Source organism: Nipponia nippon, unplaced genomic scaffold, assembly GCF_047370975.1.
Source record: "Nipponia nippon isolate SJK-2023a ecotype South Korea unplaced genomic scaffold, ASM4737097v1 scaffold_5, whole genome shotgun sequence".
In the NCBI taxonomy this organism is placed as follows: Eukaryota; Metazoa; Chordata; class Aves; order Pelecaniformes; family Threskiornithidae; genus Nipponia; species Nipponia nippon.
This window is the reverse complement of record NW_028262369.1, coordinates 35,635,684-35,661,250: the sequence shown is the minus strand read 5'-3', so window position 1 is coordinate 35,661,250 and position 25,567 is coordinate 35,635,684. Positions and strand designations below refer to the sequence as shown.

The window sequence follows — 25,567 nt, the reverse complement described above, 5'->3', positions numbered from 1 at the left end:
GGATAAAAAACGAAGTGCCCTGTACAGAGAAATGTCTCTTCAGTAAGAGTCTGAATTATTTTACTATGTTGCAAAGTATTTCAAAGTTCTTTTCAAAAATCATGCTTACATTTTATCTCAGAGGATACAAGTAAAAATCAGTATTTTAAAAGAAGCTTTGAAAAAATGTGCAATAAAATTTTTCAGAGCCAGATACGATCTGTTCTAGGACTTTTTTCTCTTCTTCACAGGCACGAGGTGGCATTACATTGTATTGCAGAGCAGGAGCTGGCCACTATGGACAACCATTCTACAGCAGATGAAAGAAACTGAAAATTGGGTAGCAATGTGTTACATGCCTTCCATATAGCCTGGTTAATGGGACATGTGGCACACATTTTACTAGTAACGTTAGAGGAATGTTTGTCTTTACATTTTATCCTGAAGTCACTGAATCTGGCCTTTGTAACAACTCTTAAAACTGTAAGAAAGAGTGATTTTACTAGGTATAAGAATACACAAAGAACAAAGCAGGCTATATAATGTACATTTTTCATGCAAGCAAATTAACTCTAAACAGTCTTTGATATAAAATACTACCAAGCTGAAGTAATTTCTGTTAAGTTGCCAGCGTTTTCCTCTACCCAAAGTTGTATTATGAGAGAGATGTTACTTCCAATTCAGATAATAACCATTTCTGCTCTTTTAGTTTTGAACAAGTTGAGGTAAAAGAGGTATAAATTTTGATCTTTAATTTTTTTTTCTGAGTGTTATACCTGTGCAAAGCCAACATTTGTACAGTTGATATGGGGCACAATACACATTTATCAAAGACTGAAATACATAGGATCATGCAGCAAGATGATAAAGCGTGGCAGGTTGCTGAAGCAGGGAGAAAGCAGGGTGACAGCACAGGAGAGATACCTTAAGGTAAGCCCTGCATGTCTTCTCTCGTTTTTGGAGCTTTTTAGTAAGAAAAAAGAAAATCAGAAGTTAGACACATTCTGGAAAGCTTCAGAAATATAAAAAAAAAATTAGCCTGGTGTTTCAAATCCCAAATTTGAACTATAGCCTGGACATTAATCTAGTTTCTGTCCAGCGATGACTATAAAAAAACATCACACAGGAAACGTTTTTCCCCAACCTTTATACAGGTGCCCAGATATCTTTGCCCAAATGGTGGGATTTGTGTGAAAAGGTTAAAGGAGAAAATCCCTGTGTGAGCACTTGAACTGTCTCTGGGAAAACTCTTTTAAGGGCAGCTAGGGATTGTAAATAAAACTACTGCCAAAATAACAGAGGAGTGCATGGAGCTTTCTCTCTCTAAAGGAGGCTGAAAAAAATGTTTTGTTTGTAGCTTGTTGACTAAGCTGATGCAAGGAAGAGGCCGAGAAACACAGCATTTCCTCTGAGAAAAAGAGGAATGGTAATAACACTTGTGATTTGTGTTTAAACCACAAAGACGTACGTTTTTTCTGAAATGCTTCTCTGAACATCATTCTGGAGAAAACACTTATTCGTGTTTTAGATATGCATATGAAGGCATTTTTATAAAGATTAATTAGAAGTGATGTTGGCGTCTTTGAAAGGCTAAGAAAGTGCTATTATTCCGCAGGAAGTCAGATTAAAATAAAACCCTGCACCTATGCAGAATCCCACTGATTTTATTACATGTTCAGGGTTAAAAGGATCACTGGATAAATATGCTGATTTGTTACTGAATTTCTGAGAGCTAATGCCCATTTCCCTCACACTAGTTATAATGCATTCCAGATTTTAATAAGGAACACAGCTATGTATTTTAGGACCAGTGAGCTACTGTGAATTATATCTTATTCCCTAAAGAAGGTAATTGCAACTTTCTGCTGTGTATTTACTGCTGTTTTCTCTTACATGTTTATTCCAGAACTATAAGCACGCAGGAACAAAGTATAGATTAATATTTCTGAAAGGAAAAAAATAAAAAAAAACAAGGGCAATGGTTATCCCAGCAGGAGGAGATGACGGGAGTTGTGTACCTTGTTATAACTCCTTCCAGCAGAGTCTTTTTCACTGGGCCGCAATTCCTGCAGCTGAGCATCCAAAATGTCCACGAGCTGCTCCATCAGCCTCACTGATGAACTAACATCGCCAGCGAAGACCGGTCCTTTGGTGTGTTTAGCCAGTTCATTGGCCAGACTAGCAGCATTTTCTCCACTTCTGATCTGAAATGACAATTTATATTATCTCAGCAGGGTCCCTTGTTCTGCTTGCGGCTCCTAATTCCAATTCCCCGTGTACCTTTGTTGTGGTGAAATAACCATTTGCACATACATTGAAATCTGCAACTAATTGAGACCAATAACGTTCTCTTTATCTCAGAAGATTAAAGGTTCTTAGATCCGTGACACACAAAAGCAGTTCTTAACAGCCATCAAAACCAGAAATCAGACTGGGACTTCTGGGCTAGATCTTCTATTCATCCTCACTTTTATTTTACTGTCATTATCAGACAGTAAGAAATCTATTTGTTCATAGTAGTGCTTGAGGCATTTGAAAGTCAAGTAGCCTAGTACTGACAACAAATTATCCAGTTTTCATAAACTTAGTAAATCTCAGTAGGGAGGGAAAACACAGAAAGTGGCTCTGCGCTCTAATCGTACTGTTATTAATGCACTCAAACAAAAATCTATTTATTACAGTATAATTTTTCCTGAACCAAAAAACCTTGCTGTATACCACAGCTTTTGCTGCGTGATTTACAATATTTCATTTATTAAGCAAATATAGCTTTTGTTTTTTGAACACCAGCAAAGCTACTTCGCTTTAAATAGGGATGAAAACACGTAATCACAGATTTGATACAAGAACTTTAGAGGGAGAGCATACCAAAACATACATATGAACCTAATTGTTGGCCGATGCTTTGCACACAAAGTACAAATAACTCCTTCTACTTTAAATGAACACAGAGTAATAGATGGAGTCAACAAACTGAATTATTAATGCTCAGAGTTAACATCCTTAATCACCAGTGTACACCAGATTAAAAGGTTTCAACCAACCTTCTGAGCCAGCTGATTTACCCAGTGTGAGGTGCAGTTGCTAAGATCAGGGCCTTTGGGGTTCCACGTTCCCGTTAAGACCACGCAGAGATACGAGGCAGTTCCTACAACAGATGTAGAAAACTACAGTGAGATGGAAACTTATTTTTCTGCATGCATTCAGGAAATCAGCTACACTGTGCTCGTAAGCAATGTTAAATTCTGAATGCTGCTAATGGCAGTAGTTGACAATAATAGACAAAAACGTAAGGAAATAATGTATATTACAAACAGCAATAAAAAAGTCAGTGAAAAGTACCAGACGTTTTCTGCAAACAAACAAAAAGCCCTTGATTTTTCCTGGAGCTCATCCAGAGGGGAGCTCATAATGAGAAAGGCAGCTGTAAGCATATTTCACAACAGTCCTCAAGCAAAGCCCTAAAATTTGACCTCGATTCTCAAAAGCGCATGCGCAAGGTAATTCTGCGGCTACGCTCAAATGCCATTTGCAGATTAAAACTTGACTATTGCCTGTAGATACTGCATTCTCCAAGTAACAAAAAATCATGTGACAGACAGCTTGAGATTAAAAAAAATTTCATCATGAGAGAGTGGCACATTGCTTTTGAAATGTCTGCTTGAAATCAAGATGTATTTTTAAAGGCAATACCTCGTGTTCCTTTGGGACAAGGGCGTTCAACCATCATTCCCCTTTGTGTCTGAGGCCAGCTAATCCCCCTGGCCTCAGTTGGTTCACAGAATCTCTCTGGCAAAGGGAAAAAACTTGTCACAGGAGGAATTTTGGTTGTGGAAACGGGTGGCGGTGGCTTGGGTCCTCTGCTTCCTTCCTTTGTTCCTCCAGCTAATGTCGTGCTTATGGGACCTTTCTGTGATGTAGTGCTAGTGGTTGACACTGTGGTTTTGTATAGCTCTGCTGAAGAAGTTATTGTCACTGCTGTGGTAGGCACTGCACAGAGAAAATTAGAGTAATAATAAAGTAAATGACTTCAGAATTATTAAAAAAAAAGTTCTTTAAATGTTATTTATGTAGTTTTAAATGATTCTCTGGTGTCTCCTTTCCTTTATCTTAGTATTACTCTTATTGCTATTCTGAGTGCTTAAGATATAACTTTGATTTTTTTTTTTTCCTCCCAGCTCACACCAGTATGATGTTTCAGCACATTCTCCAAATAATCTCTTCCGTAATAAAAATTGGTAGCTACATTTCTAAAGGCTGAAAGGCAGTACTAGTGAGTTATCAGTACATAACAAACACGCTCAAAGCAATTAAAGATTACTTAATCACTTTTGCAGAAGGAATAACTCAATAGACAGAATCATTTGAATCAGCCTGCCATAAACAATGCAGTCCAGCTTTAACAACAAAGGCAGTGGGCTGTAACTAACGAGACCATTTTAAAAAAACAGACCCCAAAACTTCAAGTCACCCACTACACACCTTCCAGGAAAATAATTATGATAACATCTTCCTACCCGGCAGTCATTCTGCTTGAGAGAGCTGCAGCACGCCCGATTAGCTCCAAACAGAAGCAGCGCCTAGCATGTACGTGGTGTTCTTGTGTTTGAATATTTCGGGCCTTAGCATCCTTTTTTGATAAAGCAGGTATGAAGACACAACTCGTTCAAGCCAGTGGCAAGTACCTAGTTTAATCTTTTATGAAACACTAGGATCAGCTTAGGCCAAATCACTTCTGCCTGAGACTCGCAGCTGCTCACTCCACTGACCCACGGCGGGAATGCATTGCTGGAGCTGCTGAGGTACAGCCTGAGCTATGCCATGGTTTGGAGGCTTTGGAGAGATAATACTAGTTAATGCTAGTGGAGATAACAGTCCGGAATTCCTGTTCATCACCTTCAAATGTATATTGAGCAACGGCTGAAACAATGCAAGTGAGCAATGTAACCGAAACAGTTATCATTAATTACTTCCAAATCTTCATTAGCGTTCACAGTGCTTTATAGGCACATAAAAGCACAGCTCCTTGTGCTGAGAATAAGTAAGCTCACATCAAGTAGTTTTTAAATCCTAACTGATACAGAAATAAATGAAGCTAATTTTAGGATTAACTTCAGTGGATAAAATGGCTCTTTTCTTTCTTTTTTTCTTCTTCTGCTAGGCCCTTGAACTCTGACTTACTGGACAATGCATCTTCTCTAAATGAAATCATAAACAAAAAACAAAAGAAGAGCTGCCTCACTTTCTTTCAGCAGATGTTTTTTAAGTCAGTGTTTTGAATAAGATTAACTTTCAGTAGTTTGGCAGATAATTATTTCAAAATCGCTTTTCAATTATATTTCAGTTATAATATATTAGGAGTCTCAAATATGAATTTATCTTTTTATTTTCCTATGAATTTAGAGTTGAGTTTTCGAACATCGCAATCTGTTTTTAAAGACTAAACGCAAAGATGTGCTTTTCATTCCTCTCTTGCTCACAAATGAGAAATTTCTTCAGAGGCTGCCTTCTCTTCACTTTCATTCTTGGCTGCTTGAATACAGTCTGTGTAATTGTGCTGAACTTGTGGCGTAGCCAGCTACTATGAAACCTATTGAAATCCCCGGATCTGTTCTGCAAGTGCTTGCCTGACATCTTGTGAAACTGCTGTAATTTTCTTTTGATTACAATGCATCCAGCCTTCTAGTGCTTTCCCAATTAACATTTGTCAAAAGCATTTGCAATCACTTGCAGAAGTGTCAGGCAACGCCTGCTGAATCAGGTCCTGGGGAAGAGGGAACTGGTGGGGACGGAGAATGATGCAGGGGACAACCAATTATTACTATTCATCCCCTAACACATTGTGCTAATTAGTACATATTTAATCACTGAAATGTGTATTAGCATTATTGCAATTACTACTCAAAACCTATAATGTTTAGGATAGCTTTGTCTCAGGAGTAAAATATCACTGTAAGAATTCATAACAACTCTCTGAAGTTCAGCAGTAAGGTAACAATTTTCAGAACATATTTTGTGCTGCACCCTGAGCTAAAATATCCTGCTGCCATTACACAACTTTAGGTAGAACAATTTTAATGCTATCCATTAAAATCAATTTCAAAGCATATCACCTATGATTCGAAAATGACCTGCATAGCTTAGTAGTAGTACATACTTTAGAAATATAATCTCACATTTTAGGAGAAAGACTTCAAACCACCTCTCTCACAAAACTGAAAAAAATACAGATAATTTCTAAGAGATTTTCTCTCGAATTAAATTTAAACAAAGGAGAAGTCAGCATGTTTAAGAATGTACCAGGAAACTTTAGACTGCGCTAGAAGTCTGGGAAAGAAGAAGGCTGAAAAAATAAGAAATGGCTGAACACATCACTTTAAGGCATACATCTAGCTTTTAGAAGGCAGATCATTTTGTTTTTAATGGCCTGTTGGGGAACTTAATCTGCAAGGCCATTCTCCTGAGCTGCAAGAAGACACATGATAGCTGCCACCACCTGATGTGTCTCGTTCTGAAAGCTGAGGGTGATGGCATCCACCGGCTCCCACGTACGGTTTTGTGGAGCGCTTTACCAATATAAGATAATGTCAGTGATGATTAATATGCCGCAACTAAGAAGAAGAACAAACTCCATGTTGAGGTTATTAACCTGTTGTTCCAAGCAGCAGGGGTGAACCTCTACAAGGCTGAAGATATGTAATTTTCTTTCCAGTGCCAAAAAAGCTGCTTTTACAATGTGAGATTCTATTTGGGACTTTTTGACTAGGCTTGACATGCCAAGGAGAAAACTGAAACCTCTTCTGCCTTCTTCCCTTTTTTTAAGGATAGGTGTCTCTCATTATCAGCTGAAGACAGTCTTAATAAAATTTAAAAAAAGTAAGAAAAGAGCAATAGGAAGTAAATCCAAAGACTCAAGTTGAGGGTAATTAATTTACATTTGTTCCATGCAGTTCCTAACAGCTGATTTGAAGAGTTATGCATACTATCTGTTTCTAAAAATGGAGACACCACTGGAGTAAAACTTAACACCTGTTTAACAGTGTGGTGTCTATAAAAAACATAATACAATTGCCTAGGACAGCAGGGGAATAGTAACTTTGTTTCCCCAACTGACAGTGAAGAGCAGATTTAGAGAAGGCACACAAGCTATCTAGCATTCTTTGCCAACAGGTTTCTATTCTAAGCAGGCATAAAATACATTTTAAAAAAAACAAACCAAGCCAAACTAAAAAAAAAAAATCGCTAACCAAAATACAACTCTGACCTTAGATTTAAAATTGTGTTGAAATGCCCACATGATGTGCCACTTCTGAAAATACTAATGGTTCCATTTTCATCACTGGTGTCTATGTAATTTTAGAAATTAGCTGCACGGATTTTTCAGTTAAACGTATGCACTTATAGGTCAGGTATTTTAGTGTATTCGGACACGTGAAAATCTATGTGCCCGACTTCACTTTAAAAAGGTGTCATACCCTGAGCTGCCGTGTAAAGCAACGGAGATCAGAAACCTGTGCAAATCCAGATTTCCCTGCCTTCTGCTTATTACCGCTGTGTGCCTGTTTGCACGCTTCAGTGAATAGCAGGGAAGTCACTAAGACTCACCTAATTACCGATAGGTTCCAGCTATTATGCTAGCCAGTACTCTATTGACCCTGCCAAATCCCGTTTAGTTGAAAGTGAAATGTTTATACAGTCATTTATAAATTTATAACCTGAAAATGATCACAAATACACCACAAAATTAGCAAAATACCTATGATCAAGAAATGTGCTATTTGGTCTCCATTATGTCGTCTTTACTTGTACAACCACTCTTTAATCAATCTGTAGTATATCAGATATAATAGTAAAGATCTAATTTACTTAACAATTGGCTGCATGACTTTGTCATAGATTCTTGGTGTTATAAAGATTTAGTTGCACTAGTTTCCTATTATTTCAAGCCCTTGGTGACAGTACTCTCCGAGTTTCTGTTCTGTCCACACTCACAACATCCCTATTTTCCTGCAGTGATCCAATAAAACTTAATGATGGGTATCATGGTACAAAAAGGGAGACAACTTCAGTTTGAACAGTTTGCACAGTTAGCGCAAATTGGGATGACTGTAGATGAAATCTCTCCCTTACGCACTAACACAGAACAAAAGGATTTATCTTCGTTTTGTTACCAAGGAAACCTTACAATGTAATGCTCATATTCACTTTTTAGGGGGAAAATTCCCTTCATTCTTCCTGATCTTTTAACTTAAAATTCCTTTAAAAATTCCTGTTTTAGCAAGGATTCATTTGGTCCCTTGGATACCTTGTTTAGAAAGAATGTAACAGGACATACCCACTAAATTTACCAAGGATATAAAAACTGTGGTTTGTTTTGAATTTTTCAGTGGCTTTTTGCAGGGCTTGATATATTTTATTTGATTTCTAAATTAAGGTTTTGATTTTTAAATGTAATTTTTACACTTAACCTTAGAAAAGGTGCTCTTCTGCAATATCTGAGTGGTACTTGTCAGCTCTAGCTCTGAAAACCATTTCTACATCTATGTACTAGAATTCCCCTGAGAAGAGAGAAGAAAAAACAACATATGAAGAATGAGGTTAAGGGGGGAGTTCTAAGGGCAGCAGACCCCATTGTCAGGGTAAAACAGAAACAGTAGCCTGGCTGCAGCGTCCACAGTTTTAGAAATCTGAAGAGTTCTCCTGAAGATTAAGAAAATGAGGATACAGGGAGCACATAACACGGACAGTTGCAAGAGGAGAAAATGGCGTAGGTTTGCAGCAAGGGCAAGGTCAACATTAGGTTAATTATAGTGGTATTTCAGAGGTTTCAATAGGCAGATTTAAAAATGAAAGAAACAACAGAGAGAAAAAAGGCAGGTTCGGGGTCATGGATGAGTCCAAGATTTTGGCCCTGGGAGCAAATGTAAACCCTTGAGCTCAAAACTGTGACTCAAATGTGACAAATGTAGGAAGAAAAACTTGATTTTGAAGCACTTGGTAGTTGGAAGTTACAGTGTAGACAAAAACTGATAGCCAAGACAGATAGATGGGGAAAAAAAAGAAACAGCATGTGTCTAGATATCATTATTGCTCCCACGGCAACAGAGGGAACACAGATTGCTGAGTTTCCCACAATGGCCCCAAGTTAACCATTTGAACAGAAAAGGCCACGACTTCCAATTTTGAGGCACTGACCCTTTGACACCATTAAATACTTGATATTAAAGTACCATTGCAAAAGACACTAAAAGAAGGTTCTTGTGTTAGGTGGCTTAAAGAATGTTATACTAACACCTATGTCTTTGAGTAGATGATTAAGAAATCCGAGTCAAACACAAAAAACCCAAACCAAACCGGAACAAAAGAAACACAAAAATGCCCTTCAACAAATGTGCTGAAAATCTGATCTAATTCCATATGAGATAAAAAAATCCAAATGTGTATTACACATACAGACCCTTTAACTGCGTAACAATAGAAGGATTGATCTTCAATTTATACAGACTTTATGCTGAAACAAAGAGGAACTGAGAATATAATACAAGTAAAATATAGAGTTAGAAACTGTACAGAATCTCTTCTTGGTTTTATAGCAGTACATCTCAAGGACAATCATATTAGATAATTTTTCCTTTAATTTAGTAGTCTCTAACTACAGGCAATTGGCTTAGGCAAAAGAGGAAGTGAACTGAAATATATTCTTAGATCTGCTATGTACAGATCCATACAAAATTAAAATACTGGGTATTGGCTTTATATAAGGAAAAATACCATTTGTGAATATGTGCATCACATATTCAAATAAACCTAGTGTCTTCATATGGTTTCTATAATTTAAAAAGGCCATAATCAAAATATATTTACTGATGTCATAATGCATTTAAAACCCCAACTCATAAATCACTCAAAAAATATTCCTTCTCTGTCTTCATGGGTGAATGGGCAAAGAGCTCAGACGAGAGACAAGCACCCTGCGGTGTGCCCTGGACCCCGTCTTATCTAGGTCTGGTTGGAATAAACTGTTTCTCCCCCTGCCTTGCATGCCAGCAAGGAACCCAGGAAAATGAAGGGGTGCTGGTGGTTACCCAGATATCTTGCTGATATTACATGGGATGTGGCCAGCACATGTACTGTAACTTAGGATCTTGGAGACTCTCTCATAATAAAACCATTATGAAATGTTATTGGAGACCTATGGTGGTTTACTAAAGTAAAGGAAGGATTCCACAAAGCCTTTTCTTCTCTCCCTGCTCTTCCTTAACACTTTTCCCTCAATGCAACGATTTAAAGATTAGCTTTTGCCACATTCATGGCAGCTGCCTGAACTGCAAAAGCTACTTAGAGCCTGCACCTCCATTTTCTCCTCTTACTATTAAAGCTTTGGAGAATTTAAAATGCATCTTCATTTTGGTTAAACTGAATAAAAAGTGACATGCATGAAAAAGTATGAAAATGAAAGCTATAATTTTTTTCCAATTACATAGGTAGGTATGTCTCTGCTAAGAGCAGCCCCAAAGCCTCCCTGAAGAACGGACTAGGTTGACATACAGAGAGCAAAGCTTCCCAGGATCGCTGCCCTCACAGCCGGAGCTTAGTCCCCAAACACTGGAACCTGCCTGAGCCTGGCCATGTGTTGCCAGGGAGGTCTGCAGGAGACAGACTGGACAGATCTTCACTTGGCTCTGGAGATCACTAATGTATTGGTTCTAAACTGCCATGTTCTGCTGCGTCTTATGTACTTATGTGCCTAGGAAAAGCTATCTGTATGTTGATATAGTTGTGTGCACACTATGGGGTTTGCACTGCTGTGCATGAATCAGCTTTGCTGAAGCAGGATAGCTACTTTTGATGTGGAGAAGCCATTATTACTGCTTTCTTGAAGCAGAAAAAACGGTTGCTAAACATGCATACCAGTTAGATGAGAGAAGTGTTACCTTCATTGCTAAAGCAGCTTATCAACATTCTGTTCCTTGCTGCATGCGTCTTCTGCCACGGAGCATTTCTCTTGGTATTTACTCTCCCCTGCAGATGTTAATATATGGCTGTGCCTGTTCCTGTCATTTTTAGGGATTTCTGAGACCTAAAGATCTCCATTTTTCTTTCCTCTTTTGGCAGTTAGTGTCTTTCCTTTCAGGTAGTTGTTCTAACTTCAAGTGAGCTGAATTGCAATTGTAATGGACTTACCGAGAAACCTGCTAAAAAGAGGTCGGATAATCTTGTTTAGCCCGGCATTAGAAGCTGTGAAAATAGGGCTGCGGAAAAATATTTATGCCTGGTATTGCACATTAACCCCATACATCTCCTCTGGGATGTCCCAGCACACATCACTCTCAACTGCTGGCGCCAAGAAGTTAAAAGGTCTGCATGTTATGTTGTAATCAATTCAGAAATCAGGTAACACTGAACGGACGGGAACAGGCTTCTGGCTCAGCATGAATGAACTCAAACTTACTTTAGCTACAGAAAGCTGAACTGACTGAAGGTATAAAGTAAATAAACAATTCCCCAACTCATTCTCAAACACAGCAAAGCTAAACACTTGTATAAAAAAAAAAAAAAGAAACAAAAGTATAAGCCTGTAAACCAAATAAAGTAATTCTCTCTCTCTTCCCAGGTGCTGCAAATTTGCCTTGCACCAATGTAATGCTGTACTGCTCAGCACAGCGTAGACAAACAACCCCTCCTTGCCTTTCTGCCAAGAACGAAGTCTAAGACCAAAGATATCGTAACATAGTTATCTGAATGGAAGTACAGAGATTAAAAATGAGAAAAAAAAAATTCTTACCTTGGGCAGGATCAGGTGGGCCAAACTCCAAAGAATATCGCAGAATGAAGTTGTTATTCCACACATACAGCTGGTTGTCTCTGGGGTTGTAATCCACTGCAGCAATGTACTGGTACTGGTTGGGGAAAGGAATGTCCACGTGCTCACCTCTGCTTAACCTGGTGTTGTAGATGTAATCGATGGCGTTCTTGCCGGTCTCGCTCTCATTGTCCTGATACACCGACCGCACTACGTACAGGACACCACATATCATGAAAGCATTAGATGCTGCCCGTTTGTCATATGTCGTTTCCCAGGTGGCTTCGAAACGCAGGGTGTAGGGGTTCAGCTGGCTAATTACTATCATCCCGTTGTTTTGCTCCGTAGCATAAATTACCCATAAACCATTTTCATCAACTGCCAAGTCAATATCAGTCTTTCCTCCCCATCGGTATGGAGAGGTGTCATGGTAATTAGCATAATTGATTATGGCCTCTCCACTCTTAATTCTAGTCCTCAAGTCGAATTTTACTATGTTCCTAGTTCTTTCCTTGTTAAAAAAAACAGCGCCATCATACACTACAAATCCAGTACCATCCACTCGATTTGGGAGTTTATATGTCGTCTGCTGGCGTCCGTTTTGGAAGTCCTCTAAAGAAGCATATTCTATCAAAGTATCGGTGCGATATGGAGTCCATGGCATGAAGTATATTTTATCTGCAGCCTGGAGAGGATCTTTGCACCAAGCACCTGCTTTTTGTTCAGCTTCATATAAATACGGTGAGTCCACAATTGCTTTCAACGTCCCCGGGCAAACAAAAACTAACAGTCACAGAGAGAAGTAAGACAAGAATTACGTCAAATTAAGACTGTCTCATAATAAAATGAAAAAAAAAAGAAAAAAAAAGATAGGTAAATCATAATGACTGTGTCAGGAAGAAAAAAAATCAATTTAATTGGCACTAGATTATACCTTATGTTATAATTAATGCAATTATCACCCTTTATCATCCACTTTTCTTAAAGTTACCATGTTCTTGCTGTACCAGTATGGAAAGTGGATGGGAACTGTTTTCACCAGTACAGACCAAGGCTCAATGGCATACACAGACAGCTGAAAATGTAGAGCTACTCTTGCATTTTTGTCTTAGACTTTTAGTGAGTACGCATTAACGCTCCAGAGCTTTTAACTGGTGTGCAGCAGTGCGCTAGGTCATTTCAGTCCAAAAAAAAAATCACATCAACTTTAGAACTTTAAGAAGTGGTGAGGCTGAAAAAGGAGGTGCCTCGATTAAAAATAAAGGAACAAGACAAATCATCAGGTATATAGAGAAAGCAATTAGGAGCAGAGAAAACAAAACACAACCAAAGCAATGAATGAAACAGACCAGGAAACCCTGTAACCATGGCATGCTATGGAGAGGGTTCTGGAAGCCAGGCAAGATGACACTTGATTAACAAGAATTTACCCAAGGGTGAGAGAAAGAGAGGGAAAGAAAGACAAAGAGAAAGGGAGAGAAAAAAGCAAGGGAGTCTTCCCTCCAGCCCAAGTATTTCAGACACTATACCCCGCCACCTACTTTAAGCAGCCAAGTCACTTTATTGCAAACAGTCGACTTCTTTATGAGGTGTACTTATGAGATCCTGCTGATTATCATAATATAAGAGTGTTGTGGGGAGGGGAAGGGAAGAGGTTAACATCCATAAGGCACATAACAAGGAGCTGGGGTTTGGACTGTATACGTTATTTACCTTTTTGCTCCACTTCTATTTTAAGCATCGGAAGAAAAATAAAAAAGTGCAAGGAAAAAAGAAAGAAGATTAACATAAATTGACTATTAATCTAAAGATTAAATTAGTAACAGACGCTAAATATAGGGAGAATAAGAACTGCACTATATTGGATAAAGAGAAACAGACAACAGGAAAACCTAGCAGGAGAGAGATTCTACGGTTACACAAGTGAACATGGATCAATCATTTTAGTAGATTAAGGAGGCAATACAGATATGTTGGCATGTAGTTTCACTTAGTGAACCTGAATAAATAATGAATGACTTTACTAATGCATGCTATACATACTCTTCTTCTCAAAGCATAATGCTATCAAGTTGGTTTTTAAGTCACACGTTAATTTATCATATATGTGCGAATGCACATATACATATTATATTAATTAGATAATTATAAATCCAAAATGCAGTATATTAATTATATAGGTTTGTATGTGTGCTTCTTAAACTTTTCCCCATCTTTGCCCCAGATATCCCTCTGCTTTTCTTTCTTGTAAAGAAAGCAGCTTGCATCCTTTAGCTCTCCTTAGGCTTTATTGTATTTTTTTTTTCTTGAATGTTAATCTTGAGAACTTTTGCCACTTCTTAGTCTATAACTGCAAAATCAGACTAGAAGGAATAAACAAAAACATCTAGAAAAGGAAGCAAAAGCACAGTAAGCAAGAGGAAAAGAGAAGAAAAAATTAACATTTAGCTCATTCAGATTTCTCCAGCATCATCGATTAAGCCCGAAACAGCAAGCTAGTATGCAAGGACAGTCATACTAAGTGTTTAAAACAAATATCCATCCTGCCACCGTACATGGAAAATATAAACCAAACCCGATTAACAAAGTTATATCACTGTAGCAATTTTTCCCCAAGGAAGTTTTAAGGAACATATTACAGGAAGACGTATAGCTGAAGTCCAGCTAGTAAATAGCTTTCCAATAATTATTTGCAATAAAATCTATTTCATATACTCAGTAGCCTTTGGAGTATGCTCCCTTAGTTTCATAAAATGACCTGGAAAATGACAGATGTACCAATCTGTGTAACAGTAGCTGCTGATACCAAGGAAGTGTATCAAAACTATTTGCACAGCTATTACATTTTCAGTATTACGGTATTATCCTGAAGAATGTATTTGTATGTTTCATATAAAGTTTTGGATTTTCAGTTTCATTTAACAAAATTACATATGATTATTTTGAGAGAATGGTATTGGCTGAGCCGATCTAGTGTTTCTTCAGGGAACAATTCCAAAACTTTATGGGGGAGTGGGAGGGGGTTAATATTCTCAAAATGAGCAGTAGTTTTCCTAGCCTTTGTTCATTTATACATCTTTAGGTAAAATGCTTGTTTTTCTGCAATTTGTAATTCTTGAGTTATCCAAGTAAACAGAAGATGTATTCTGAGGTGAATTCCTGGGTTTCACAATCAGTGTTAATGACTTTCAGATGATTCTGTTTGTGAACATTTATGCATGAGTTTATTCCTTGCCAAAGAGCAATATTGATACTGTACCTGCTTAGAATTAGTAATAGGAGAGGGGGAAAAAGATAGGGATAACTAAAATCATTACTGGCATGTCTGCTCCGCGTGCATTGGTGTACAGCTGTACATTTTTCAGGGACAGATGGGCTTATTGAAATAAACAAATGCTGCAAAGTCCAATCAATACAGACAGAGAGAGAATAAAACATTTTAAAACGTTTTCTATTGAATTCCCGAGTCCAAAAAAGGCTTAAAATAAAAATGCACAGATGTACAAAATGGTACTTTTGATGTTCTTCTTCATAAAAGGGCTGACTTCTGTTATTCAGTCAAAGTGTCAACATACATTGTGCAGCATAATTGAGAGAAATGTCAAGTACGGTACTCTCAATTTCTTTGTAATTTAATCAATAACACTCTTATTTTAGGACAAAGCAATGCCTATCAAATTTGTCTAGAACTTTAGTTTTGTTGGAAATCCAACTCTGTATCTCAAGACATCTTTTTTTTTTTTTTTTACTAAAGAGGATTAGAAAAACATCAGCAACAGGTCTACACTTTGAGATGCAAAAAAGGAAACTTTTCATTAAGTACTTTCTTATGAGGGTGATGAATACAGAAACCAGAGAAAGCTCAATCAACATGTATGATCAGCAAAGCAGCCATGTATTTCTGGAGGCCAGCAAGACATAGAGGAGCTCATAAACGGCATTTTGTACAAGGGTGACACCAACTCCAGTGTGTAAGATCTCCCAACTTTTACCCCAAAACCTGGTATGACTGCTATTTGTAATCTCTCATGGACTGAAAGGTGCCACAGCGAGACGTAGCAAATTTTGCAGTCTTGCAGTCACTGAAGATGAAGTTCAGAAAAGGTAAGAACCATAACCGAACTTTGGTTAGAAGGGCTGTGATCACTAAAAACCTCCTTTTCTAGACCCACAAAAGCCTATCCCACCTTCCTAACAAGTCTCCTATGCTGGGAGAGCTGCTATTTGCAAACCTAATGATTTCAGTCATTCCGTACGTTTAGATATGGAGCACCGGAACAAGTAAAGGAGAAAAAAATTAAACTTGGTAACTGGAGTTTATCAGGCGCCAAAAACAGACTTGGAAAAATACCACGATAGGCTCTGTGGGACAGGGAAGAAAGATGGTCAACAATCAAAACAGCTACTGAAGCACAATGTGGTTTCAAATAAAACTTCAAAATTGATTTTAGCAACTGGCAACCTTTTTGATGACTGCTGGTAATGACGTGTGATGCCTCTTACAGTTCTGGAATTGGGCATAGTGTCATCACTGTACATGCTGCAGTTGACAAACTCCAAAACTTAGAGACTTTGAAAGACAAGAAGTATCCAGAATCCTGAATTATGACAGACACAAAATTACATAATTCAAAGGGTAGGCCAATGCAATTGACAGTAAACAAAAATAAACATTTTAAAAGTAGAATAACTACACGTTAGAGTACAGGGTAGGCCGCGCTGTGGCACTATACTTCTGAAAACTGGAAAAGAAAAGATTCCTGTAGATAGCAATACCCAATCGGTAGAACATATCCACACTTCTCTTCCTAAAACAGCATAAAAAATTATGTTTGAATATTATTTGCATTACACTTTTTCTCTATGAGCTAGCCTACTGGAACTGGAAACGTAACCTCTTGTCATTTGACTGACCTCATGGTTTGGAATCAGATGCACTGCCCTCTTTCTGAGAATTTGGGAATGAAAATAGCGCTAAAGTAAAAGTGATCTTTGTGGAACAAAACTTTGGTTAGATTGGGATAAGACATCACTCCTCAAAAGTGGCACGAGAAGAACCGTTACAACAAGCCACCGGTACTACACACAGGAGGAATGGTACTAGGTATCACTGTATGCAGTAGGCTTCCAATCCTACAAATGGTACAGAAAAAAAATCAGCAAGCAACCATTTCACAATGACACAGCAGAAATGAAGAAAAAACAGATGATCTGTGTTTGGCCTTTAACAACAGTGAAGGTTCAATGTGGTGAAGCAGTAGAAAGCAATATTTCGGTTTCAGAAGTCTAAATTTTAAAATTATGCAGTAAACAGCATGGACAGTTTTGACATAGCTTTGCTTATGCCAGAACTCATTTCCTTCCTTTTTGGATATATACTGTCACCACAGCGTTTTTGCATCTCAGACTTGGCCTGTTTCCTGTACCAACAGAAAATGTGACTTTGGTTAAGGATTACTGCAGATCAAGAAATTCACGCTTAATAATAACTTAAGGTAATGATCAGTGCACTGCTCAAATTCCATTGCAAACACAGCTATTTCTCTGCTGAGTTACAGGACGAGGGAGAAGTCACTGCAAAGAATGACCTTACAAGAAAGCAAAACCAGTTAAAAGTGTTGAATCTGCAGAACTTTTATAAACATGCATACACGTCAATGAAAAAAAGCATTAATTATTGCAAGGAAATAAGAAGTATGTCTAAAGCTACTGAATTCTGGCATTAGAAAGAATATTGTACAAAACTGCTGAAGTAGCTGTAACTTCAAATTTTTCTGTCTCAGTATGATTTCAGTATTTATTTTGTTCTCAGTGAAAAATTCTGTTTTGGTAGCTGATTCAAGGCACAATTCATATTTTCTCTTTACATTAAAAGTGAACATTTCTTTCTCACTCTTTTCCCCATTGTTTTTAAGAACCAAGTTTGAGTAACTTATTGATGAATTATTCACTCTGAATCTGTGTTCGCTTACAATGTGCCCCTGAAGCACAAAGTCCTCTTACAATGTCCCCCAACTGGGGCATTTGCCTCGGAGTGTCAGCGTTGGGTTTTGCTGTGCACCCAAAGTCACCACAACAGCAGGTAGCCTTTCAAGTAGATCATGATTAAAATTGAAGTCAATTCCTGCTTTAGAAGTCTGTGAGCCAAGCCAATTTGTCAGCAACTGGTAGCGGGCAAAAGTACAAATTTCTATGTGGCCTATTGAATAGCTAATTCGAGTTTGTTTTCTGGAAAAACAGTAGCCTTAAAAGCCAAACACTTAAGAACACAGACAGACACTTGGCCAGCATCACACCATGGCTTCCTTCCACACTTCGTGAAGCTAATTGGAGGCCCTAGTCTGCAAGTGCTCTGCATGCATAATGGGTCTATGGGCCATAAACATATGCTTCTTTTCCATGTAACAGCACTCCAGCTTTAATTGTGAGGGCCAGAGGAAGTGAGCAAGAATAAAAAGATTATACTTACTGTAAGGAACACATTCATACTGAACTTCTAGGTATTTGTATGTTCCAGGACAAGGATCAGGAAACACATCTGACCCAGTAACTACTATACACTGTGTTCGGTTGTTGCACCTGTAATGAGAAAAGAAAGCAAGCTCATTAATTTAAAATTACATTTAATTTGCAAGTTCATACTAAAGTACTATATGCAGTGCTAACTCTCTTCACACTTGGGCAGTCCAATCCATAAGACAACAAAGTTAATTAATACTAGATCAGTCAAAGTCCATAAATAAGGCTTCAAGACAGTATTTCAGTTCAGGCTTTATATTTTTAAATTTGGAGATTGATGTTATCTCAAATGTCACTCGGTCCCACTGGTAGTTGTAGCTGTCCCAAATATATACTGATCTGATACTACTGTCCAATAAAACCAAAGCAAAATGCAAAGATGATACAAAATGAAAAAATGTATAATTTTGAATAATGTACAATAACACAAATTAATAATTCCTTCCATCTTTAGAGATATACATACTGCTGAATGGTTTTACATCTCAGAGAGCTTTTTGTCGTGATTCAAGGTCATTATTTTGGTTGGAACAGTTATTGTAGACAAAGAGCATTAGCATTTCCCTTTTAATTATTTTAGGAGCAATTGGTGGATTCTAAGCTTCCTCTGTTAGGTTATAGGAAGAGGTAAAGAATGACCGTCTGAGGAAATAAGAAAAAGAGTTAAAAAGAAGAACTGCAAGAAAATTCATTAGAAAGTATTTTAGAGGAGACTAAATACTGAAACATATATCTCATTTGCTTAGCAATGGAAGTCAATGCATTTTGATACAAAGAACTTTATCACAATGCCTCTAACCACGAGGGTCTACTGAATTTAATGTTTTTTTAAATAATACTAATCAAGAGATTTTAGACTACTTTTCATTTTTCCAGGAAAAAAAAAAAATTAGCTTGGAAGTTAAAAGTGCGAAAACAATTGCCTAACCCTGAAGAGATGGTCAAAATGTAATACAGAAAAAACAGTCAGAAGGAAGTGGAAGAAAAAAAAGAAGGTCAGGGAATTTGGTGACTAAAAGAAAAAGAGCTTGGCTGATCTTCTCAGGGGTTAGTTTTGTTTGTCAGCAAACTGAATAACAGAAGTCTGAACTTAAGTAATAGTCTAGCCTTTGACTCTAGCTGTACATCAACTTCTATATTGCCCTACTACTTCCCACACTCCCTGAATACCACATCCCAAGCTAAAATAATCTATCTTACATCAACGGCTTTCCACAGCTGTACATTTCCAACAGGTGTAAGAATAATTCACACTACCTCATAAAAGGTAGAGCAAGCACATTTGAACAACTCTGATATAAATCACTTTCCTTTTTATATACTAATCAAACTAGCACAGAGCTGGTCAGGACACACTGTGCCTCTTTTGCTGAGCGAACTCGGGAACAACAACTCTTCTGACTTTATCAGTTAATTCTTCTTTTCTTTTTTTTTTTTTTTTAAGCTACTTATTTCTAGCCTCATAAGGCTCATAATTGCAGAACTAATTGGAAGTAGCCAGGGATTTCTGTATATATGGACAACCGTGGATAGAGATTGGTGGTGAGGAATTCACCTGTCACCTCTGTGCTGCTTGTGGCGGTGACTTTCCAGAGAGCAGAGGCAGGTCCCCGTACAGCTATCACACAGGTAACGCCGCACCGCTCCCAACAGCACTATTATTCAGTGCAACAGCTCGTGCAGTGTATGAGGGAGGCTGGAACGAGTATGATGCATCCAATGGCTTTCAGACCCATGCTGAAGTGATGAAATGTGCACCCAACTTGCAGAGAAAATCACTGTACGGAATCTGTAATACTGAAACCATACAATACAGCCACTTTTTTGTACTCACATAAAGGTCAAAGTGCTGCTCTTGTGTGTGTTGTGTAGGAGGAGGCTGTAGAAGCAGGAGAAGGCAATATGGCCCAAAACCTCAATGTATGTCTGTTCTAAGCCCCATATGGGTTTTTTTATGCCCCACACCTCACGCCAGACTAACCAGCATGAGAAAACCTGGGATGTAAGATTTTGTAATTAATTTCTTTAAATTTTCTTCTGTTTCTTTAGTGAAAACCTTATGCCGAAGCCAAAATAATTCCTATAAAAAGACTGTGTAGTGCCTCATTCAGTATAATGGTTTCCACAGCTTTGAGCTGTATGAAAATTTCATTTTACACTTGAATAAGTGGCAATTAAGAGAGAAATATTGATTTTTTACAAAATAAAATGGATACATATTGGGAGAAATTGCTTGAGAATGAAACTGATGAAGGTCATATTTAGCTGTGAAAAAAAAGGTTTACTAGCAATGTTTGTAAATCTTATTAAGAAGACAGACTCTTGTGTCCCTATGAAAAGTTTTTTTCTCTTTCAGTTTCCCCCAGTGGAAGACTCATATGTTGCCATCAGTCAGGAAACTGAAAAGAACTTCATGCTAGCTTGTATCAAAAGGATGCATCATAATAACTCAGAAGAAAATGCAGTATTTTTTCTTTGTACAGTAAGTGCCAGTGTCAAACTTCAGGTACTGAGTGGCATTTAGAGGAAGTTGTTGACCTTCTAAAAACTTTCTACTATTTCTTTATGCAAGACTCCACCCGCTGTGCATACAGTCACCTGTTGCCCACCTTTGGCCAAAATGAAGGAGGCCCTAATTCCAAACCAATGAGCTATGCCCGCTGCTGCAGTACACAGCAGCGCTACAAAGGACACCACCACCACCTCCCCAAGAAGTGCACTTACTTGCCTAACTGAATGAATAGAAGTATTTGTGCTTTAAGTTGTAGCTTTTTACATTCACATCACTGATTTTGCTGCATTGCTGGTTGCATTTTGTAAAACATGAGTAATTTTCGTATAAGGTTATGATTTTCATGCACTTCCAAGATTTCAAATTAAAGACACTTGATTAAGATATTCATGCGTTAAAAAAATGGAATTTTCAGGTAACTATTTGTTACACAGTTGGTGGTCAAATTTCAGTTCCAGTGAAACCTTCACAAAAACCTGACAGCAACTACAGCAGCTGTCAATCCCAACTCATGGGTTATGGAGAACAGATGAAGAGTAAGTGGACTTTGTAGAGGTAGATCTGAGACAAGCAATTCAGGGACTTTACACTACTGCGATTTGTTCTCTGGACAAATGAAAGTCTTCTGTCTGCTGCGCTGTATTTTCTTTTTTCCCCTGTACTTCTCTATTAGTTATGGGCCTACAGATCTGCTGCTGCCTGCAAAGACCATTTTACAAACTGATAAAGGTTTCAGTTGAGCTTCTTTAAGAGAAGAAACACTGAATTCTGTCTGGTATTTTGGACAAAAGATGCTCCACTCTCCATAAAATAGCACTACACAGCAGATTATCCTACATGGCTACAGATATTGTCAAAGCTACCGCATCACTGCCATAGCAGAGCTTCATCATGTTGAGAAACCTTTACACTTAGAAACACTATGCCCAATGAAGAGGATATTACTGTTACAGCCTTCAACTCAATCCTCTGACCCGTTTTCATTCCTTTTTGTAATGGGCAAGTCTTTCTGAGTGCGGCTACTTTATTTCCACTATAGTCTTGTTTTGGAGAAACAAGTTCCTGGCGATTTGCAAAATTGGCCAAGATGCCATCAGGGAAAAAAAAAAATCCAAACCCCAAAAACCTTAACTGGCAAATAACTTGAAGTCCCTCATTCATTTTAACCAATGTTATTTTTTCTATACAATATACTGTTAGTTCCGTCCATCTGTTCAAACTCTTTTAGAATTATTTCAACTGAAGGTATGATACAAACCAGCTCTAATTTCTGCAGATTTAAGAAATCAAATCACAAATACTTTAGTGTTTCAGTGTCTGTAATCTAGTGTTTAAGTTTTCCGTAGGTTTTAAGCACAATTTAAGTGTTCTGTAATCTAGTTAACTGCATACTTCCCTAGCATATGTTAAAATATGCAATTCTCAGGTTTTTATCTACAGTCTTAAAATTCGTATGATCTCACACCAAGAAATGTCTTCACACGTAAGACATTCACAATATTCACAAAGATTTATGATACAATGACTTTGTCATTTACAAGGAAATAAGGCAGATCTGCGAAGGACTCTATACCAACTCAGTAACAGTTGATTTAGGAAAGGTAATACATGAATTAAATTTGAAACGCTAGTTAGGAAAAGACTAACTGTAGTGCTGAAGGAAAGATAATTCAGGTTCCTGTATTAGCAGCAGCAAGAGTTTTTCAAGGGGCAATGTAGGAAGTATCACTATTCTCATGAATGCAAGGAGCAATTGTGTACTCTAACACTCGTTTCTTCAGTATTTTAGTATGAATGAAGAAAGGTTACATTTTCATAATGCAGATGCATCACTTAGAGTAATCTAAAAATCAAATGGAGTGTTTAATTAACAGTTACAGTACAATGTCTGAACTCCTTTCACCTCAGGAAGAAGACTCTGCAAATGAGGAATAGCCCTTTCACATTTCAGATGAATACAGAAAAAAAGGAAAGTAAACCAGCTCCAGCAGGGCTGTTAGCAAGTATCTTCTGCCAACGATGTAGCCATGTCCCTGCTGCATCCATCCCCTTCTGTGCTCAGCTTTAAGGACAGCTATACTTTCCATGATAATTTGTTTGCATTTCAACTCTAATCTTGACTTGTACAATTCCCAACAAATTGCTTTTGCTCTTTTTTTATTATCTTATGCTCATTATTGCACTTTTCCACGTGCAACTTATGGAGATGAGATTCCATGTGCAATCTATTGTGTGAGGTGTTTTAATCAATAATCTTGTTCTGCTGATTAAACAGGGGCTTCTGTTTTGGCAAGATAGCATTAGTTTCTCCTGTCATGCTCCAAAAGCTATTGGGAATCTTCAGCAGATCATTAGATATGCTACAATAAAGCTTTGGTACATTCTCTTTTCTTTCTTAAATTACTTCTTCACTGTCCTATCATTCCCCGTCACCGCTGGCACTGCATTATTATTACAGCTCCCCTGAAACTTGCACTAGAGCTATGTCTCCAGGCCATAGGATGCCATTTTCAATTGAAGCTTCTGCTTGAAAATATAAATTAAGAAAATTTCATTATCTCCTGCCAAGGGCCATTATTCACCACTGTTCTAAGGAAGATTAAAAATGCAAAATCTATGGACTTGAACAAATACTCCAGCATTAAAATGAAAAACACAGTGTATCACGACTGGACCAGACAGTAAAGTACTGGAATCTGAGAAGCAGATTCTGGAAAGATGTTAGCATTACATGGATCAAACAGATTGACTGAGGGAAGAGGTCATCTTTATGAGTAAGTCACATCAGTCACATAAATATACACACAGCTCCTTTCGAAGTGGCTTGCAAAATTAAAGTATGTAGGAAATAATGTCCACATTACAATTTACCCTTCAAGTGCTTTTGTTTTGCATAAATAACTTTGACAAAGATAGTAACATAAAAGAAACATCAATGTTATTTTGAAAAGGATATGAGTTAATGTCTAGCCAGAAATGGGCTATCAAAATATTTTTGGGTATTCCCAATGCTGCATTTCTGTAAATACAGTGTTTCATTAAGTAAGGTAAAACTGGCAAACACAGAAAACAGTCATGTGTACTTCACTTTAAAAAGAAGAAAAAAAAGATACAGTATAAAGCCACGTTTAATAAATAAAATTCATTTTTAATAAAATTGTCAATATATTAAAAAAACCTATCTTTGTATGTTTTGAAACTTTTAAGTCAGATCTGACAATATATCTCTTTCGGCATATTGATTAAATACTTAAAAGCTAGCATGATGACATGTTCCTGCATATTGCCTGCAGCAACCTGCTTAAACACCACTTGAAGCACGTAAACTCTGAGTTGTAGCACCACATACTCCATATGGTCTTCTTGTTCCTTATTCACCCTGGGTGAGCTGCAGTCTGAGTAAAAAGAGATGGGAATGTGGGATGACTACACGTCGTGTATTGACTTTTAACAGCAGCGTATTTTAAATTGAAAAATTCCTGAACCTCTTTACCCAGAGTAAATGGCTGTCTTTACATATGTATTCCTAATGGTCTACAACTGACACGTTGAGATGTGCTTCTGCTTTTGTATGCATATTCACTAGACCTCCACTCCTGTTATTAAACTCCAAGTTACATATGTATGAAGATGTCAAGATATTTCTTAAATGCTATGTTTTATTAATTTGGTCTTAGAAAGTATGTACAAAACTTACATATAAAATAGCCAGAGAACAGCGATTTTATTTTAGGGGTGTATAGATACATAACGTATGCACACACACATACAGCAGTAGATAAAATTATTTAAAGGAATGTATTTAAATTCTGAGTTTCAAATTCACCTCACAAGAAATATATTATTACATACTGAAACCTAATGAGTTAGGAAATTGGGCCTAACCAAAGCCTGAAAAAAAGACCTGCTAAAAAAAACTAGCCTTGCTACAAAGCCCTGATTTGAAGCAGCACTGGCCAGCCATCACTGCAATACCCACAGCGCTCCAGCAACTGCAGCAGCAGTCGCACAACCCTACCCACGCAGGAAAAGTGAGCGCACTCATCCCTACAGAGCCACGCTTCCTTCAAGACAGACATGTAATCCTGCAACTGGCTTTTAGAAAACCCAGGATGCCACACTGGCAATTTTGCTCACTCATGTATAAGTTTTTCTAAAAATTATTTTCAACTTAGAATCCCTGAAACTATTATGGGGGAACGAGCATGCAAAAAAAAATAGCACCAATTTTACCTAGCTCAAAGGGAAAACAGATTTAATGTGCTGTGGTGGTAGTTTTCATAATGTAATGAAAAAAAGAAAGGAAGATACATGAGCATGTATGAAAGCAGAATTTGGCCATAAGAATTGTGTCTAAATATTGGAGATCTTCCTGTAACCACTAAAGCAGTAAGGCATGCTAGAAATTGTTTTGAAAATTCACAACCCAGCCTTGGGATTTTCTATGCACTTGGCAATGTGACCACTACAGCAATAAACCTGGTGACTTTGGATGAAAAATATTTGAGGGGGGAAAAACCTGAGAAAATTGTTTCTAGTTTCTTTTTAAATATAATATTGATGATTTGTTGAATCTTCCTAATTACTGAGTAAACATGACATAAGGAAGCTAAATAGTGTATAATTAATATTGTAGAAGAAGGTGCACCATAGCATTGTTTCCGTCTGCCCAATAAACAGGCAGTAACATTTAATTGTGTTTTCTGTATACAATGTAATCTTGTGGGAGTCTAAGGGTACGCGTTAAGGATGAA

The 25,567-nt window shown here is 37.6% G+C and overlaps 1 protein-coding gene across 7 annotated transcripts in view; it reads right to left on the bottom strand.

The window, feature by feature from the left end:
- ADGRL2 (adhesion G protein-coupled receptor L2) overlaps positions 1-25,567 on the bottom strand; it is a 395,707-nt gene that overhangs the window by 34,755 nt on the left and 335,385 nt on the right. For 4 of the 7 annotated variants that reach the window (XM_087730654.1, XM_087730655.1, XM_087730657.1 and 1 more), the window contains 6 exons: positions 18,252-18,361; positions 11,765-12,565; positions 3,673-3,969; positions 3,024-3,127; positions 1,998-2,183; positions 904-942 (listed from right to left, as the gene is read on the bottom strand). In XM_087730654.1, the coding sequence (XP_087586780.1) occupies positions 904-942; positions 1,998-2,183; positions 3,024-3,127; positions 3,673-3,969; positions 11,765-12,565; positions 18,252-18,361 (1,537 nt within the window). The remainder of the gene's footprint in view (positions 1-903; positions 943-1,997; positions 2,184-3,023; positions 3,128-3,672; positions 3,970-11,764; positions 12,566-18,251; positions 18,362-25,567) is intronic. The other 3 variants (XM_087730656.1, XM_009468215.2, XM_087730659.1) reach the window with 1 other exon arrangement.